The following is an 18,879-nucleotide window of genomic DNA, read 5'->3' as shown; positions in this document are numbered from 1 at the left end:
ATCAGCTGTAGGAGTTCTTTGGTAGAGTTTTTGGGGTCGCTTATGTATACTATCATATCATCTGCAAATAACGAAAGCTTAACTTCTTCTTTTCCAATACGAATCCCCTTGATCCCAGGCAGAGCTTTTAAATAGCTCTGGTTTTGGCAACACCCTGGGTTGAAAGTAAGGCAGATCTCCCTTTACAGTGTCTATGCAGAAGTACACTGCCTGTTGAGTAACAGTCTCACCATGTACCGAGGTACCCTGTAAGGACTTTAACTCCCCTACCCCTCTATGACTGCACTCTTCTTGCCTTTGCTGTTGAAGAAACTGGACTTCGCTTGTGTAATTTGAGCAAGACTGCACCGGGAGGGTGTGTGTGTGTGTGTGTGTGTGTGTGTGTGTGTGTTGCATACACTTAATTGCTTGACTCATTTTTTTTGTTCCAATTAGCATCCCACTTGCTAAAGAAACTAATTCCCTTAACATTTTTTTAGTGCATTTATTTATTGGAAGTGTGGGTGTATATTGCCACAGCATGTGTGTAGAGGCCAGAGAGTTGATCTTCTTCTCCCATGTGGATCCCTCGGGTCATCAGCAGGCTGGGCAGCAAGCTCTTTCACTGCTGATCATCTCACTAGCTCCCAGTGGCAGCCTGTAGAAGTCCTGTTACTATTCTCTGGTTATACTTGAATCTTACTGTTTCTAAATGTCTTCAAGGAACCTGGAGGCGGGGTGACCATTTTTGTTGAATCTGCAAACCAAAGGCAGTAGTGGTGCAGGCTTTGCTCTCTTGTAGCTCACTGATCTGATGATCTCATCAAATATGTCCCTTTGTGAGAAATGACTGGGTAGGAGAAGGTTTCTTTAGATGTAAATGAATCCAGCCTTGGGATTATCCATTGTGCAGCTAGGCAACCCCCTAAGATCACGGTGGAAGACATAGTGAAAGGTTATGAATTCCCACTCTGTAGATATACAAAGTTTCAGTTCCCCTAGAGATGATTAAATAGTTTAGAATGAAACACACACACATGCACACAAAAGGTCCAAGCTGTAATTTTTTATTTTTATTGAAGTCAAGGAATTTTACTCCAAATTATAAATATGCTTAATGTTTTTTTTTCTTTTTTTAAAAAGTCAGCCTTGCTATTGTTGGAATCTGGTAAATTGGTCTAATTTTGTCTTGTCTTTACAGGAATATATCAAAGGAATTTGTGAGCCTGAACTGGAGGAGAGAGAATGCTACCCCACGGCCATGCACTGCATTTTTGTAGGGGCACAGAGTCTGTTTTTAAAGAGCCTAATTCAGGATACTTGTGCTGACCTCTGCGTTTTAGACTTCGGGCTTCTTGGCATCAGAGGAAGCGCTGAGGCTGTGGTCATGGCCAGGAGTCATATTCAGCAGTTTGTAAAGCTCTTCGAGAATAATGAGAACCTGCCCAGCAGTCAGAAGGAGTCAGAAATCAAACGGGAATTCCGACAGTTTGTTGAAGCCCATGCTGACAATTATACAATGGATTTGTTGATTTTGCCCACTTCCTTGAAAAAAGAACTACTGAGTCTCACACAAGGTGAAGAGAATCTGTTTGAAGCAGAAGATGATGATGTCATTAAAACTGGAGATATTCAACCTCCAGAGTTGATGCAGAATGCTGCCCCAGGACCGAGTATTGCTAGAGAGGAAAGTGTTTTACAAGAAGAGTCCAGAAATAAAGCTAGGACCCCTGTTTCTGAGCTCACAAAACAAATGGATGCAGTCTTTCCTAGCTCTGCAGATGTGCTCTTTGTCCCAGTAAATGGTCTAAATCCAGATGAAGATGCACTTTCCATGGACAAAGTTTGTCACAAGAGGAGGTCTTCTGATACAGAAGAAAGGCACACCAAGAAGCAGTTTTCCTTGGAGAATGTTGTAGAAGGGGAGCTTCTGCAAGATGGCAAGGCCTCAGATGGAAATGAAGTCCTTGACCCATGTGACACTGCTGCTTCCAACTCTCCAAATCTAAGCCCCGATGGGAAAGACACCACGGAAGAAATGGAGTACAGCATCCTTGTAAACTTCTTCAGAACCATGGGCTACTCCCAAGAGATTGTCGAGAAGGTCATCAAGGAGTACGGGCCATCTACAGAGCCCTTACTGCTCTTGGAGGAGATTGAGAAAGAGAACAAAAGGCTCCAAGGAGACAGAGTGTTTGCACCTTGCACTGTGTGTCCAGATGCCGCTCAGAGAAGTGCAGGTGTCTGCAGCAGCACAAATGAGCTCACAGCAGATTCAACTCCAAAGAACACACAGAGTCACACAGAGCAAAACATGGTGGAAAAATTTTCCCAGTTACCGTTCAAAGACTCTAAACCATGTACCTCAAATTGCAGAGTTAATTCTTTCAGAACAGGGCCAGTAGGACAGAAACATGAAATGTGGGCCTCAAACCAGAACTACAGTTGTAATGTAGACCTTGAGACTGATGGCCTCCCACCGTCTGTTGCCTCTTCTAGTCCTAAAGAAGTCAGCTTCATTTCGAGGGGAGCTACAGGTCACCCCCAGAGAAGCCCAGCTGTCCCTGAAAATGGCTTTCAACAGCAAGCAGAACCCTTGCTTCCCAATAATGCAAAGGCTGCCTGTGAGAAACGTTCTGGCTGCTGTAGCTCTCCTCAGCCTAAGCCACACTATTCCCCACCACCGCTGCCCCAGCTGTTACCTTCAGCTACCGATACACGATGGGCAGGGGCCTTTGAGCATATGGATTCCTCCGTTACGGGGGTTCAGAGATTTCGAGATACCCTGAAAACACCGTACAAGCTGGAATTAAAAAATGAACCAGGGAGAGCTGATTTGAAGCATATTGTTATAGATGGGAGTAATGTTGCAATTACGTAAGTCTATTCTGTTTTTACCTAGTTCTCTCAGCAGCGTCTGAGAGCTGGGTGCGAGTGTGGGTGTGTGTACGCAAGACAGTGTTTCTCTGTGAACTCACTCTGTAGACCAGGCTGGTCTTGAATGTCAAGACAGTGTTTCTCTGTGGACTCACTCTGTAGACCAGGTTGGTCTTGAAAGCACAGAGATCTGCCTGCCTCTGCCTCCTGAGTGCTGGGGTTAAAGGTGTGTCTCACCACCGCCTGGCTGGTTGGAAGAGTTTTGCATTTGGTTTTCTGGAGTTCTAAGCTTTTGCTTGACCCTGTTGCTGTGGGTGGGAGATGCTAAAGACTATATTTTCATGGTACATCTCACTCTGGCACTTAGGGTGCAACTGTAAATAAACTAGACTTTGAAATCTGTGTTAGATTCCCAGTACAATAATGGAGTTGCTGCCCGCTGCTGTCTTTTGTTTGTGAGACAGTCTCTTAGAGCCCAGGCTTGCTACTAATTTGTAGTACTTCTTGCCTCAGCTTCCCCAAAAAAATGTTTTAAAAAAAGTAATTAATTTAAAGTGTGTGTGTGTTAGATTTTCCAAGACAGGATTTCTCTGTGTATCCTTGGGTGTTCTAGAACTAGCTGTGTAGACCAGGCTGGCCTTGAACTCACAGAGATCTGCCTGTCTCTGCCTCTTGACCACCTGGCTTATTTTTATTTTTCATTAAGTGTATGTGTGTGTCTGAAAGTCAATTTGTAAACATGAATGTAGTACCCATGGGGGCCAGAAAACATGTCAGATCCCTGTGAGTAGATGAATTTGAGCCACCTGATATGGGTGCTAGAAACGGAATTCAAGGCTTTCTTAACTGCTGAGCCATCACTCCCAGCTCCTACAGATGCTAAATTCTGAGAATAATATTCTCTGTTGAATGCCTGTATGACCACTTTCTAGGAATTTGAAAAGGTCAAATCATGTCCTGAAGTTTTAGGAATGCGTTTGGCTTTTTCTTTCTGGTCCTAACGTTTGGACAGGGTCCTTATGTGAGGAGGGCACATGCTCCAGCACTGTGTTGTCTCCCTGTAGGCTTCTCATCTCGAGATGCTGGGGAGGCGACATTCTGACTCACGATCCTGCTACCCTAGCCTCCTAGTGCTTATGTTACGGGCATGAAAAATAAATTATGGGCACATATCTTTATTTTATGTGCATGAGAGTTTTTTTTCTGCATGTTTATATGCCCACCACATGCATGTCTGCTGTCCAAGGAGGCCAGAAGAGGAAAGTGGATCTCCCGAACTAGAGTTACAGCTGTGAACCCAGGTGAGGGTGCTGGGAACTGAACCCAAGTCCTCTACAATGTAGCAAACTCTCTTAACTGCTGAGCCATCTTTCCAGCCACCTCTATTTCTTGTCTTTCTTCTTTCTTTTAAATGTATATGCTGTGCATTTGTGTGAACGCATTCCACATGTTTGCAGGTGCCCCTTGGAAGAGGCCAGACAAATGCATTGAATCCTCTGGAGCCAGAGTTGCAGGCAGTTGTGAGCCTTCTCTGTTAATGTGGAAACTGGAGTCAGCTTTACTTAATGATTTATTTATTTTGCTAGTTTTTCTTTTTATTAAAAGTTACAAAGAAATATAACAAGAAGGTATGGCAACTCTCTATGGGTTTTCTTGCTCAGTCCCAACAATTACTAGTTCATGACCAATCTTGTTCCATTTGCAACTTTAAACCCACTTTTATGGGATTTTATTTTTCTTTACTTTATTCTGTTTATTGCCCCTGTGGCGCTGGGGGTGGAGGCCAGGCTCTTCTGACTTTAGGCAAATGCCCTGCTGCTGAGTTCCCTCACTAGCCTTTGTGTACCTCAAAGGAGATCTCAGGTGTCATCCAGAAATACTTCAGGATGTATCAAAGATACATGCTATGTTTTCTGAAAGTATTTCCTACTCAGAGGAAGAAGGGACTTTATATCTTGGCAGTTGACTTCCTCATGGTGGCGAGAACTCTTGCTCAGTTCCTCTCCCCCCTTTGCTTTTGGTGTGGCTGTATGTTCATCTGTCCTTTTCTTGATGAATTCTGGGACCTGCTTGTCCTTGGCTACACTGAGCAGCTCCAGAGCTCACTGCTGATGGGGAGCAAAGCCACACACCTCCCATATGAACTTGGTGTGTTTGATGAGGTGCCTCCAGCAGCCACGGTGCCTGGCTTGCCCTTGTTAAAGTCCACAGCCATAGGGTAGCACAGAAGCATGGCTGCTAACAGCAGTAAGCTGCAGGACTGCAAGCCAGGCTGTTTGGTCTTCTCTGGAATCTTCAGCTTGCTTGCCAATCCTCTAACCCACCTTTGAAGTCTGCCCTGACAGCTTTTGTGTGTTATCTTTTGTTTTGGAACAGGGTCTCGCCATGTAGCCCTAGTCTGGTACTTGCTGTGAAGACCAGGCTGCCCTTAAACTCAAAAAAGATCCAATCTGCCTCCTAAGTACTGGGATTATAGGCATGGGCCTCTGCACCTGCCATGTTTGTTTTGAGGCAAAGTCTTACTATGTAGCCCTTGCTGGCCTGCTAAGTCTCCTTGTGTATCTTCCCTAGCAGCCCCTCTGAGGGCTCAGTCTAGTCTCCTGTGAAGCCAGCCCTTCCTGTCTTCTCACCTCCTACCTTCTACTGTGCAGTGTGTCAGAGTGGACTGTCAAGAGTGGGTGTGCTGGGGTAGACTCATTGCCCACACCTGGCCAAGGCCCTTCCACTATCCCATTAATATGATGCCAACCCTCTTTGCATTCCTGACCCTTGAGCCCAGAAAGGCTTGGATACACACGGGTAAGCTGCCAGGAGCACCCCCTCTCCCCCGGATTGCTGTTTATTTGGTCCATCATGAGGTCTGAAGCTTATATATACCACGAACAGTTCTGAAACGCCTGCCTTCTGCTGGGGATGTGTTTTCTGTCGTTTCCGTCGTCACTGGGATGAGTCAGGTGATGAGTCAGTGGAAAGGGTTGCAGTGTCTGGCCAACATCACAGTGGTGGCTGAAACCCCAGCATGAGAGCACCTGACTAGTCTCCTTTGATGACTGTCTGTGTCGATGGGGTTTGCCCATTTGCTTGTCAGAACTGCGCATGTGTCCACTGTGCTTGCTTGTCTCTCTGGAGCAGCTTCCATGGCTAATTTATGAGCTGGAAGCTAGAAGGAAATTGTGCTTTTCTGGTTAACTCAGAAAGGGCTTCCCACAGTATTTCCCTGCACTGCCCTGTCTGGCTTGACAGCCACTGCTAGCTAGCTGTTATCATCCAGCTCTCCTCTGAAGCGTGTGGGCTGACTGCTAGAATGTGAAAAATAGCCAGGTAATTTAACTTGTCTCCAGAGGCCTGGGGCAGGAGTTTAGATCTCCCTGAAGAGCTGACACACCTACCCTCCAGGCTCAGTGTTTTCCTACATGTGAGGCTGGGGTCTATTTGGGGTCCCTAAAATAGAAGGTATTAGTCTGTGCACTGTGAATATATGTTCTCTAGGTCAGGGTAGACCACTAGTTGGCACTTCCCTGTCCACCACCCTGTCTCGATTATAGAGACCAGAAGCAGCAAGGATAAACACACTTCATCAGGTTTAAAAGAAGAGTTCTTACTGCACTGTCTAACATTATAACAGCAGTTTGGTTCTTCTTTTCCCCCACTTCCTGGGGCTGAGACTTCAACTCAGATCACACACATATGCTATATTGATCACACCCCAGCCCTCATTTCCTTTGTCTGTAGTTTTATTTTCTAGATAAATCTACATATTCTCTAGGCCGAACCTGGAAGCACTGTTTAACTGTGGAGTCTTCAGAGTGAAAATGCTGTGATCTTCTGTAGAGAGCACTGAAAACTGGTGCAGCCTTGGTGCTTCTGACAGCAAACTACTTGTTCTACTGTTGCTTTAAACTTAGATACCCAGGGTAGCAGAATTCCTGCCATCTGCTTTGGCTTCCTTTTCTTCATTGACCGCAAGTGGAGCTCTGTCCCCATCCATTCCTGCTGTGTGGTCAGCTGAAGATTTAAGAAGAGGACAAGCAGGTTCGCTGGATCCTGTGTGCGTGTGTGCTCTTGATTTAGGGTCTTCATGTTAGAACTGGCAGGGGACCTCTGTGAGTTCGAGACCAGCCTGGTCTACAGAGTGAGTTCCAGGACAGGCTCCAAAGCTCCACAGAGAAACCCTGTCTTGAGAGGCGGGGGCAAAAACCAACCAAACAAACAAAAACCGGCTGCCTTAACTCCAGGCCTGTCCTTAGTATTAAACAATTAGAGTACTTATTCTTTAAGAACAAGAAGCCAGTTACTCCCTCTTTTTCACCAGTAACAAGTCATACTGGTATGGTTCATCCTTACTATATCGGCCATGGGTTTGTTTGCTTGCATGTGTTTTCTGGGATAAGATCTCATAGTTTCTTTTTTTCTGTTTGGTTTGTCAACACAGGGTTTCTTTGTGTAGCCCTGGCTATCCTGGAACTTGCTCTGTAAGACCAGGCGGGACTCGAATTCACAGAGACCTAGGCCTGCCTCTGCCTCTTGAGTGCTGGGATTAAAGCATGTGCCATCACTGCCCAGCTGATAGTTTCTTCTTTATTGGTCTCTGAAAAAGCATTGGCTTTATCCTCTAGCAAAGAGAACTTGTGGGCTACTCTTTGCAACCTCCTGGCAGCTTACCCGTGTGTATCCAAGCCTTTCTGGGCTCAAGGGTCAGGAATGCAAAGAGGGTTGGCATCATATTAATGGGATAGTGGAAGGGCCTTGGCCAGGTGTGGGCAATGAGTCTACCCCAGCACACCCACTCTCGACAGTCCACTCTGATACACTGCACAGTAGAAGGTAGGAGGTGAGAAGACAGGAAGGGCTGGCTTCACAGGAGACTAGACTGAGCCCTCAGAGGGGCTGCTAGGGAAGATACAAAAGGAGACTTAGCAACCAGGATGGGTAGGGACAAGACCACCCAAGAGCAAGAGCTGGTTGGCATGTGTATTATGGGAAGTTTGCCTTGGCCTGCTCTCTCTGATCCGTCAAATGTGGAGGGGACCTGGAAGCCAGTCCTGGCAGGCAGAGGATGTATGTGGGAAGGACATCTCTCCCCCACCTCTCTTTAACTGCCTGAGGCAAAATAAAGGGTTATTTTTTTTAATCATATTTGCTTACTTGTTTATGTGTGTTTGTGTTGGGGGAATGCACACGCCATGGTCCACGTGTGGCACTTTTGCCTGTGGAGCGGTATAGCCAGCTGATTTTTTTTTTAATGTGTATGAGTGTTTTGCCTGTTTGTGTATTGTGTGCCATATACATGCCTGGTCAGAAAAGAGCTTCTGATCCCCTGGAGTTACGGATGGTGTGAGCTGCCACATGCGTGCTAAGAATCAAACCCACGTCCGCCCGTTTGCAAGAGCAGCAAGTGCTCTTAAGTATGCGCCATCTCGGGTTAGGGTTTAGGATTAGGGTTTAGGGGGAAAAAAGTATGCGCCATCTCTCCATCCAGTCTCTGGTTTTGTGTTTTGAAATGTACTACCAGACTTAGGAGCTACATTTTTTGTGTGCCTTCTGAGCAAGAAGTCACACACTGGGCTAAATACAGCCCCATTTCTGTCTCAAGTGCTTAGGAACTCAGCCATATTTGCCATCTACAGCTGTGTGTGGCTGTTGTCACATTGCTGTGGCAGAAACCGAGTGGTGGGACAGTGACCGTGGTGACCTTTGCAGATTGACCCTTTCTGGCCCGTTTCTTACATGTTTTCCTTTTCCCTGCTTTCTGATTCATTTGGTACGGTCCCCATGGTTCTAGTCAGTTTCGTTTGAATCTTGTTTTCTAATTGTTCTTTTTAAGTCATAAACTTGGGAGCTTTTCAGTTCCCTGGAAGGTGGGTGGTGCACTCACCCATCCTCCAGAGGTAGCAGTGACATTGGGCACTGTGGTAGTACAGCAGGGTCACATGTTTAAAATTCCTGTCCTCAGCCATAGGCAGGCACATAGCACAGGCACTGTCACAGCCACTGAGCCACAAATTCTGTGACAAAATTCCCAAGTTCTTAGACGTACGCTGGCAGTGAAGCACAGTGGTGGAGTGCTAGCCTGGCTCTTGTGAGGACCTGGGTCTCATCCCTAACACAGTAAACAAGCAGCAGAGCCCCCCCCCCCCAGGATATGACTCAAGAGTCACAGTAGGCTAGATGTGCAGTGTACCCCAGTGTGTCAGACTTCAGGGGGCTGAGGCAGGAGGATCACATGCTTTAAGTCAGTTCATTGACTTACAGAGACCACATCTCACAAAAAGAAGATAAGGTTCTTAGAGGCCAATGATTAGACAGACGTAGTTTTCCCAGTAGACTATACTGGAAACCCCTGTGATAATAAACAGATATTACAGCAAGCCTGCAGCCCTCCACCAAAACAGCACACTCAGTTCGTCAGATACAAGGAAAAGACCCAAGACTCTTAAGATACAGGAAGGACTCAGTCAGCAGGTCTAACTTGGCTCTGCAAAGCAGCAAAGTACACAACACATTGGAAAAGTAATAGATGTCTGTCTTGTTTCTGTTGTATGATTGTTCTCTGTGGTAAACATAGGCTTTACATATGCCTTAACCTAATGAAATCGTTCTTGCTTTCTTCCAGCCATGGTCTGAAAAAGTTCTTTAGTTGCCGTGGGATAGCAATTGCAGTTGAATATTTTTGGAAGCTTGGCAACAGAAACATCACTGTGTTTGTCCCACAGTGGAGAACAAGGCGCGATCCTAATGTCACAGGTGAGGCCCAGTGACTTTTCCATATTTCTGGTTAGGTATTCAATGAACTGGCTTCAAATTGCAACATAAGGTACTTAGAATAGAATCACACATGTGGGCAACAGATTGAATGACGAAATTCTGAATAGTTTCTGTCTGGTAAACTATCAGTTGAAAACTCGGTGTGGTGCACACCTGTAATGCGCTCAGGAAGGAGTGGAGGGCCAGAGCACTCGAGGAGGAGTGGAGGACCAGAGCTGTCCTTGGCTGCACAGTAGAGTTTCTGAGGCTGGCCTGGGATAGACATGCCTCTCAGTTGACGAGTGTTGTATTATAAAAGGGAGTGGTCAGGAAGGGTAGAAGGCTAGCATTGCTGTGAGAAGTTAGGTGTCTCCACTAGGTTGGGCTTTGGAATATTTAAATAATGTTTCTTTAAAATAGTTACTTGGCCAGTTTTCTGTCCTTAGATAACATCTTTCCAGTAGTCTGAGGGCTTATTAGGAATCATTTCTGTTTGCCATTGGGTACTTTGTGCATAACCTACAGCCCCCACACAGGAAGTTTGGACTTACTGTGTTGTAAAATACTCCAGAGAACGTAAGGTTGTTTTTGTCCTGGGTCATCATAGACAAACAGGGGAAATGGCTGTGGCAGGCACAGCACACGAGGGCTCCTAGAAAGGAGAGGTAGCAGGGGGCGGAGGGGAACATTTGTCCAGCTCAGAAACAGGAAGTGAAGTCTAATGCTGAAGCCAGTCCAGTCCACTCCACTTTCGAGTGTTCCCAGCTTTCTTTATCTGGGAGATGTCAGAACAGAAGGTCCTGGAGGAGCTAGGTGGATTCACTCATTGCCTAGCAGAGTCTTATTGCATGTGCACTGGGCAGCTGCAAGGTAGGGAACCCCAGTGTGGGCAGGTCAGCTCAGGTCACTGGCAGCTGCTTTGGTTGGAAATGCAAACCCAGGAATCTTAGGTCTCAGCTTCTCTTGCCTGTGACTGCTTTCCCACAGAAGAGCATCAGCCCTCCCTCTTGTCACTAGTGTGCCTGGGACAATCGGGCTTGTACAGACAACTGAGACTAATTGGGAGAGAAGGCTAGCCTTTCCTGACTGGAGCAAAGCGGTTTGTTCCTGCTGCTGCCTCTGCATCTAGAGGGCTCTTCCCCTCCACACTCCCACTTTTGGGGGACTCTTGTCACTTCTCTTTCTGTATTCTACCTGTCATATATACCTTTGGAAGAGTTCTTGAGGGCAGCATTGATAAATTACAGGCTTATGGTTTAGTCTCAAGAGGAAATGAATTTAATATTTGTTTGTGTGTTTAAAAACTACCCAGTCAGTTCCTATGCAGGGTTTGTCTTAGTATGAGTCTTAATTGATTTTCTTTTTTCTACTTGATCTGGTAGTTAGTAAAATTGAGTCAGTAGGAAAAGGAGGTTTTCTGCAAGTCCCCAAGTGAAGTATTTGGGTTTGCGTCCATTTGTTTACACATCCGGGAAAGATGGCCTTTACTGAACCCACATCAACTTCTTCCACAAACAGAACAGCACTTCTTAACCCAACTCCAGGAGCTTGGAATATTATCTTTAACTCCTGCCCGGATGGTCTTTGGAGAACGGATCGCTTCTCATGATGACAGGTATGCAGGGCTGTTTTCCTTCCCAAGGTGGGAGTGGGGGTGGTGAGGAGCCAGCTGCCTGCCACCAGGCTGGTGTGCACTCTGAAGGGACCTGCTTGCTCAGTTTTAAAACTCGTGATCAAAGTCACTACTAAGCTTATATACTCTATGAGGTTAAGAATGGCACAGAAGACACCATTGTGTTAAGTTTGATTTTATTTAATTTAGTAAAGTATGTCTGAAGTGAGAAAAGGCAGATATATGTAGTTGGCTTTCCTTTTTTTTTCCTCCTTGAGACAGAGTTTCACCATGCCGCCCTGTCCTATAACTCACTATGTAAATCACAGATCTGAGTGAATCTCTGCATTTCAGGCCAGCCAGGGTTACCTGGTGAGATTCCCACCTCCCAAAAGGAGGAATTTGGATTCCAAGCTTCCCCGGTGATATGTAGTTTTTGCAACTCTATTCTGGTGTTGTCGTGTAAGTAGTGACAAGCATGGTGTCTGTTGCCCTTGGGCTGTCTGCCCCTTCTCTGCATTGTTCTGTGTGTTCCCACCCCTTCCAGTGAAGACAGTGCTTCACGTGTTACCCACACTGCTATGTGCTGGAATGGGAAAGAGGTGATCTAGGAGCACTGCAGACATTCCCTCACCGATAGGAAAGAGATGAGCTTAGATGGGGTGCATTCAAGGAACTGTCAAAGAGCGGTGTGAGGAAAGCTGAGGGAGGGCAGCACACAGGTTGGGAGCTTTCCTGGGAATCTGTCCTGGAAGGGCAGTTCTTGTCCGCATCACCACAGGCTCAGGAACCCCGAAGTGCTTGGCTGGAAAAGCAAGTAGGTCAGTAGGCACAGGAAAAGCCTTCAGGCCTCTACCACCACAGCTTTTTTTCTCACAGCCAAGGGATTCGAACCCAGGAACAGGCATGCAGATGAAACTTCCTCTTGGTTTACGTTGCTCTCTGGGTTTCAGAGAGTATAGTTGTGTGTCCTGGTGGGAAGCCTCACTATCTGCTTTTATTGACAGTCCATAGCACCGTTGACAAGTCATGCCCTTTAGAAGTGAACTGAAATGTTTATTAACAAGGACCTTAGCCAAATGTGGTGGCTCCAACCTGTAATCCCAGCATTTTAGAGGTAGAAGCAGGAGGATCAGGGATTCAAAGTCATGCTCAGTTACATAGTGAATTCTAAGCTAGCCTGGAATTTGTGAGTTCCTGTTGGGGAGTGAGGGTGGTGGTGAAAATAAAAACAAATCTAACTTCCCCAAGTTCCTAAGAGTTAGGAATCTGTTGTTTTCAGTCCCGCCTAGGAGTCGCTGCCACCGTGAAGACGAGCGGTTGCCTGCACCTTAGAGTCCAGTGATTGGGGCTTTTGTTTCACTGTCTTTGTTCGTGCTCAAGAAATAACACTTCCATTCCTTTCACAGTGTTTGTTGTTTTGTCTTGTATTGTAGATAGTTTCTCAGTAGGTAGCCCTGACTGTTCTTGGAACTCACTATGTAGACTAGGCTGTGCTCAAGCTCACAGATAGCTGCCAGCCTCTTCCTCCCAAGTGCCGGGATTAAAGATGTGCACCGCTGTGCCTGGCTACTCACAGATATTTTAAGAGGGTTTAGACAGAGGTTATCTTCAGCAACAAAACAAAATACTTAATTCTTACTCTCTTTCATCACTGTGTGTACATGAGACCCTGTGTGCTGGAACACACCTGAAATCCCAGCACCAAAAGGTCAGGGTCATCTTTAGTTCAAGGCTGACCTAGGACAGTTAAGACCCTCTCACACATAGGGCTAGATTCCAAAGGGATCCCCATTTCTCCAGAAGGTTGTGGGTGACCCCAAAATGACAGTCATGGTCATACAGTCTGCTTACGATGGATTATAGAAGGAGTGCTGTCAGAGATGAAGGCTCCCATGTGCAGCATTCCTGCCTAGCAGAAAGAGCCGCTTCCTTTGGCTATGTCTGTGGTTACATAGCAAGCCCAAAACTAACCTCCAGGCTCCTCCAGTCCCTAGTGACTTGTATGTGTTATGAATATCCGAGCCCCCTGCTAATCTCACTATTCCCTCTCCCCTGCACTATGCTTCCAGACTGGGGACCACTCTCTTGGAATGGCAAACAAGGCCCTCTCGATATTTATTCTTTTCAGCTTCTCTTTATCATCATGTCTCCACTGACCCCTGCCCTCCAACACACCTGAGAAGTATCCACAGCCAGTCTGCTTTCTCTCTCTGCTCTGGACCCTTCCAGATGCATCTGGCTGCTCTCTCTCCTATCCAACAATGTAAAAACTTCCCCCAGCCATCCACCCACGGAGCAGCCATCTTGGTTTCTTTACTGTGCCCCCACTTGTGCTTGCCTCACCTGTCAGGCCCTTAGTTTGACCCCAGCAGCACTACCACTTGTTTAAAATCACAAACGGCTCCTCATCACCACGCGTTCTTTTGTAATTGAGCGAATCTATCTATCTTTAGGCCAAAATGATGATGTCTTCTTGACGCAAAGCAGAAAATTGATTGTTCTTTAAAAATTTGCAGAGCTGGGCTGGAGAGATGGCTCAGAGGTTAAGCACATTGCCTGCTCTTCCAAAGGTCCTGAGTTCAATTCCCAGCAGCCACATGGTGGCTCACAACCATCTGTAATGGGGTCTGGTGCCTTCTTCTGGCCTGCAGGCATATACACAGAATATTGTATACATAATAAATAAATAGATAGATAGATAGATAGATAGATAGATAGATAGATAGATAGATAGATAAATATTTTGAAAAAATTTGCAGAGCTGATTGTCAACTAACCCTGACAACTGAAAGCTGAAGTATCTCACAGGCCCCTTACCTTTAGCTTGTCCTCGGCTCAGGTCTTCATGCATTGTCACCACGGTTTATGGTGGATCTGTTCTAGAAAATGTAGGAATCAGTTGAAATTATTTTTTTTGTAGAACTAGACTGCATGAAAAAAGTTGTTTTATAATCCCACTGCTAATTCCAGAGATGCTTATTGTTTTATCCATCTTCAGTTGACGGGACCTAACTTCTGTGTATCCAACCTTGTTTAAAGCAGCTATTTTTTTATTTCATTATAGCCCAGCTTCTCTCAGCGGGGCGTGCTGTTTGCTCATGTTGAACTCTCTTGTAACCATAGGTTCCTGCTACACTTAGCGGACAAAACTGGGGGCATAATTGTAACAAATGATAACTTCAGAGAGTTCGTGACTGAGTCGGTGTCCTGGAGAGAAATTATTACAAAAAGGTAATCTTGTTTTCCTTTGCTGTGATCTGCATTTTGTCTGATGTGCTGCTTGCCTGGTGGTAGGCCCAGGAGAGGGTGAAGGGGGCTCCTAGGAGCACCTGGAAGACGGGGACCTCAGCCATCTCAAGTGTCAGCTCTGGGTGCTGTGACTCCAGCAGGAGCGTAGCACAAAAACAATATGCCGAGGGAGGGGGCACCTAACTGCGGGCTCGGGCAAGTCTAGTTTCGATGGCTGGTGTTTTCGATGACTTCAGCGTGCAGCTTTCCTTGTTGCTGCCGCTGTGAATGTGTCAGTCATGAACTGCTGATGAGCGGTGAATGCTGGCTTCCATGAGCCCACCGAAGACTTGACACTCGAGTGGCTGCTACCCACAAGAAGCAAATAGGGAATGTGCAGGGCAGTGCGGGTAAGCAACACATCTAGACACGCGTGTCTCTCGGATTTCACAGTTGGCTCTTGTCTCAGACTTATAGCTTGCTACGTCCGAACAGGGTTTCTGAAAGCTTGGGCTGATGAGATGTGCCAAGCCTGAGGACCTGGAAGTCTCCAGAACCACACAGGAAAGAGAGAACCAAAGTTGTGGGCACATAAATAAGGAAACAATGTAACTTTAAAATTTTAGAAGAAAGACAAACCTTTGCTGCAGACTCTTGGATGAAAGTGAATTACTTGAGATATTTGAGCTCTGTGTTGCTAAGAAGGTCTTGGTAATGGGTGGAGGAAAGTTTAACCTGGTGGGCACAGTTGATGAGTTGTTGAACTTCTCAGGCACTGTTGTGCTAGACGCCAGTCTGCACACAAGGAGGCTCCCACCAACCCACTGCTTTTAGACCTCACCTCACAGAAGCAACTTGGATACCAAAATGTACATCACAGACATAGATGCTAGGATTTTTTAAGTTTAATTTAATTTTGTTTATTCATTTATTCGAGAGAGGAGCTTACTACATAGCTGTCACAGGATTAAAAGCATATACCACCATGCCCAGTCAGTTCTTTATTTCTAGACCCTACGGTGTTCCGTGTTCCCAGCAAGACTTTACTGCTGAGCAGGCCCAGGTCCCTATCCTGGATGAGTAATACTAGGTCAACCTTGGCTTTCTCTGCTGAGGACGATGTTTTCTCTTCCAAATCAGAGGTGTGCCTATGAACATGTTCTTTTTTTTTCAGTTTCACTTTGGCACACCTGCAGAGTCCCAAGCTGAATGTCTCTAATCGTGTTTTCTCATCTGGTAGAAAACAGAATTACCTGTTTCTACCTGGCTGGCGTCTGGATGAGACTTGTGGGCAGCTGAGAGGAGCTTCTCGCAGGACTCTGTCCACAACAGAAGTTAGAACGCTTTCACTTGTGTGTGGGGTTGCTTCCTCTCCAGGCAGATAGCACTGGGAATGTTCAGGCTGACCATTGTCCCAAAACGGGGTGTCTCCTGTGAGGAGTGTTCCATTTCCTCAGCAGTGAAGGGGACTGATGGTCAGTCAGCACTGTGACTTTCTGTGTTGTAGGCTGCTTCAGTACACGTTCGTGGGGGACATATTTATGGTTCCTGATGACCCTCTGGGAAGAAACGGACCTCGGCTAGATGAATTTCTTCGAAAGGAGGGCTTTCTTAGGTATTTCTTTGTATGTCCCTTGTATGTCAAAGGTTTGTTTTTTTTTTATTTTATTTTAACCAAATGTTGTGCTTTGCAACAAATGCTGTCCTTGAAAACTAGAAATGTCACTTGAATGTCTTCTAGGCCATAATTAGACTTAGCGATATGTGACGGGTATAGAAGCCAGTCACGGAAGCAGCCCAAGGCTAATCTTCACTGTGGTCTTTTTCAGTGTTGTTTTGCCTGCCTGCCTGCCTGCCTTAGACTGTTTCCTCTGAGTCAGCAGGCTAAGCTCAAACTCTGATCCTCTGCCTCTGCCTCATATGCCAGGGTCTAGGTCTGCCCTGTGTGGGGATCCTTTTCATTTTATTCTGAGAGCACACAGACATTCATGAGGGTCTCAGCAGAAGCAGGTTTTCAAGCTGGTGCTAACTTGTAGGTCACTGCACCCCGGGATCTCTGTGTGGGATGCTTTCCCATGCACTTTGTGCAGCCGTTTCTTTGGAGTGTCCAGTGCTACTGTGAACTTGTGTCCTGCTCAGGAACCGCTGTGGGGGTGGGGTGAGGGCCCACAGCTACTGTTTACCATCTCTGCATGGGAAAGCCTGCTTGCTTTATTGTCTGCCACTGAGAAGTAGAGGTTATGTCTATGCTAAGAATTCTCAGGTGACTTTGTTAACCACAGCCTCCTTCATGCTAACCTAGTGGCAGACCTTCTTTGTTTTAAAACAAAAGTGAGCTATATTTCTGTGCATCTCCTGGCAGGTTTTGCATGGGGTTGGTCTAGGTACCTAAAAGGAGAACATAGACTCTGTCCCATCTTTCAAGGCTGCTAGTTGGTCATTTATAGCCTGAGCCTTTGGGATCATCAGTTTGAACTTGGTGGTGCACCGCAGTGGGTTGATTTTCACCCAGGGATCTTCTTCAGTGGAGACTGACACACTTGGAAAGTCGTGGCCTTGTTATCATTTCTCTGGGAGCCATTGGGTTTTATCACACTGTTAAGGCGTTGACTCGGGCCAAGGACATGGCAACCTGCTGTAGGCTTTTCCAGTCCAACCCCTCAACCCCACATCTTCTATGGGAAATCCTCATAGGGTTTTAGGCCTCAAGGCCTGTATTTGAGGCTATGTGTGGGCCCCATGCTAAGCTGAATTCCAGGTCAAACTAGAAGTGAATTCTTTGCTGCCTGTTCCACTCCTTCAGTAGTCTGGTGGCAGGATCAGCCCTGCTGGTCCTTTTCCCTCTCACCTAGTATCATCTTCAAAGTGTGTGGTGGCTACTGGTTGTCACTCCTTCCAGAGGGGATGCCGCTAATGTTAATGGAGCTTTTGCAGGCTGTCAAGCTTCTGACGTTGATGGCACTGTTAGCCCCAGGTCTCAGCTACAGATGAAATTGGTGGGAGTTTTTAAGCAGGACAGGTGTCCCTGGATGCCTAGACAACACCACGTGCACAGGCATTCAGAGCACACTTGCCCCACCCAGACCTCACTGGAGACAGGGATTCTAGGAGCCTCGTGGAGTTGCCTCTGCCCAGAGGGATTCCTCTCCCCAGTCAGCTGACACTGCCTAGAATAAAACCCTCCAGCTGAGCAGGAACCTTGCAGAAGCAACAACTGTGGCCCACCCTCAGACAGCAGACTGGGAGGGGCTGTCCGTCCCAGAGGTGCTTGTTCCCTCATTGGTCTGGAAATGGTGGCGGGTGCCCTGTGAGCCACTCTGTGGGGCCTGATTTCACATCCCCTTGGCTCTGTGGCCTTCAAAAAACATGAAACTACCTAGCATCTAGATCCTCAATGTCAGCCGTACATGCTTTACAGGGTTTTTCACTGCCGCTCTCTCCATGGTCACTATCCACAGAGACATGCAGCCGCTACTCAATGCCCTGCCAGATGTGGGCACGTTCGATCCTGGCTTCCGGAGCCCCAACACCCAAGTAGCCAACACCAGCCACCAGCCTCCATCCCGGAACCAGGGAGCCTCTTCAGGCCCTTGGCTTCCTCAGCAGCCCCACTTCACACCCCTGGCCACCGTTCCCAGTATGCAGCAGAACCTTCTCGTACCAGCACAGAGATCTTCCGCAGAGACCAGCGAGCTGAGGGCGGCCCTGCTGAAGATCTTCCCTGACTCTGAGCAAAAACTGAAGATCGACCAGATCCTGGTAGCTCATCCATACATGAAAGACCTGAATGCCCTTTCTGCCCTGGTACTGGACTGAAGAGCTGAGAGCCCACTGCTGATGGGGACCAAAGGGAGCTGCCAACTGTGGAGTCCCGTACTGAGGAGAAGCTTTCCAGAGTGCACAGTGCTGCTCTCGGTAGGAGAAGAAAGGGATGTGTTTGATATATACAAAAGTCTGGATTTTCAAAGCCAGCTTTTTTCTATATATAAATTATGCTGCTATTACAGATTGAACATTTTCTGTAAAAGAAAAGTACATTTTCTGCCTGTTCAGAACTGTTTAATAGCAGTTACTCTTGAGTGTATTTACAACTTTATGTTTTTTAAACTATTTTCCTTAAAGCTGAAGAAAAATTGACAAATGAATATGGTTAGCCTTTCTAAATAAAATTAAAAAATAAAAAAAAAAAAGGAATTGCTTCCTTAAGGAAAGCAAGCCCTCTTAGAGTATATTTTCTTGAGGTGATCTGTTCTGTCCACTCACGTGGTGTGTGCTTCCCTGCCTTCCTCCTTGGAGCTGGCCTGCCCACTCCTCTGGGTCTTCTCGCAGGCCATCGTGAGAGTGGAGAAGTGGAGCCACTAGATGGCACTTGGTGCCTGGCTGTAGTCAGCGACAGACAAAGTCAGACTCAGAAGAGCAGGGCGACAATTCAGTCC

General features: G+C 46.6%; 1 protein-coding gene across 1 annotated transcript in view; it reads left to right on the top strand.

Moving 5' to 3' along the window:
* The window catches only part of N4bp1 (NEDD4 binding protein 1), a 41,770-nt gene extending 23,150 nt beyond the window's left edge, over positions 1-18,620 (top strand). The window contains exons 2-7 of the mRNA XM_005367026.2: positions 1,181-2,856; positions 9,470-9,600; positions 11,119-11,215; positions 14,339-14,446; positions 15,951-16,058; positions 17,902-18,620. Of these exons, the coding sequence (XP_005367083.1) occupies positions 1,181-2,856; positions 9,470-9,600; positions 11,119-11,215; positions 14,339-14,446; positions 15,951-16,058; positions 17,902-18,259 (2,478 nt within the window). The 3' untranslated portion in view covers positions 18,260-18,620. The remainder of the gene's footprint in view (positions 1-1,180; positions 2,857-9,469; positions 9,601-11,118; positions 11,216-14,338; positions 14,447-15,950; positions 16,059-17,901) is intronic.
* The last annotated feature ends 259 nt before the right edge of the window (positions 18,621-18,879 follow it).

The sequence above is a fragment of the Microtus ochrogaster genome, unplaced genomic scaffold (genome assembly GCF_000317375.1).
Source record: "Microtus ochrogaster isolate Prairie Vole_2 unplaced genomic scaffold, MicOch1.0 UNK15, whole genome shotgun sequence".
Classification (NCBI taxonomy): domain Eukaryota; kingdom Metazoa; phylum Chordata; class Mammalia; order Rodentia; family Cricetidae; genus Microtus; species Microtus ochrogaster.
Note: the sequence above shows the minus strand (reverse complement) of the source record. Positions and strands in the feature narration are given on the sequence as shown.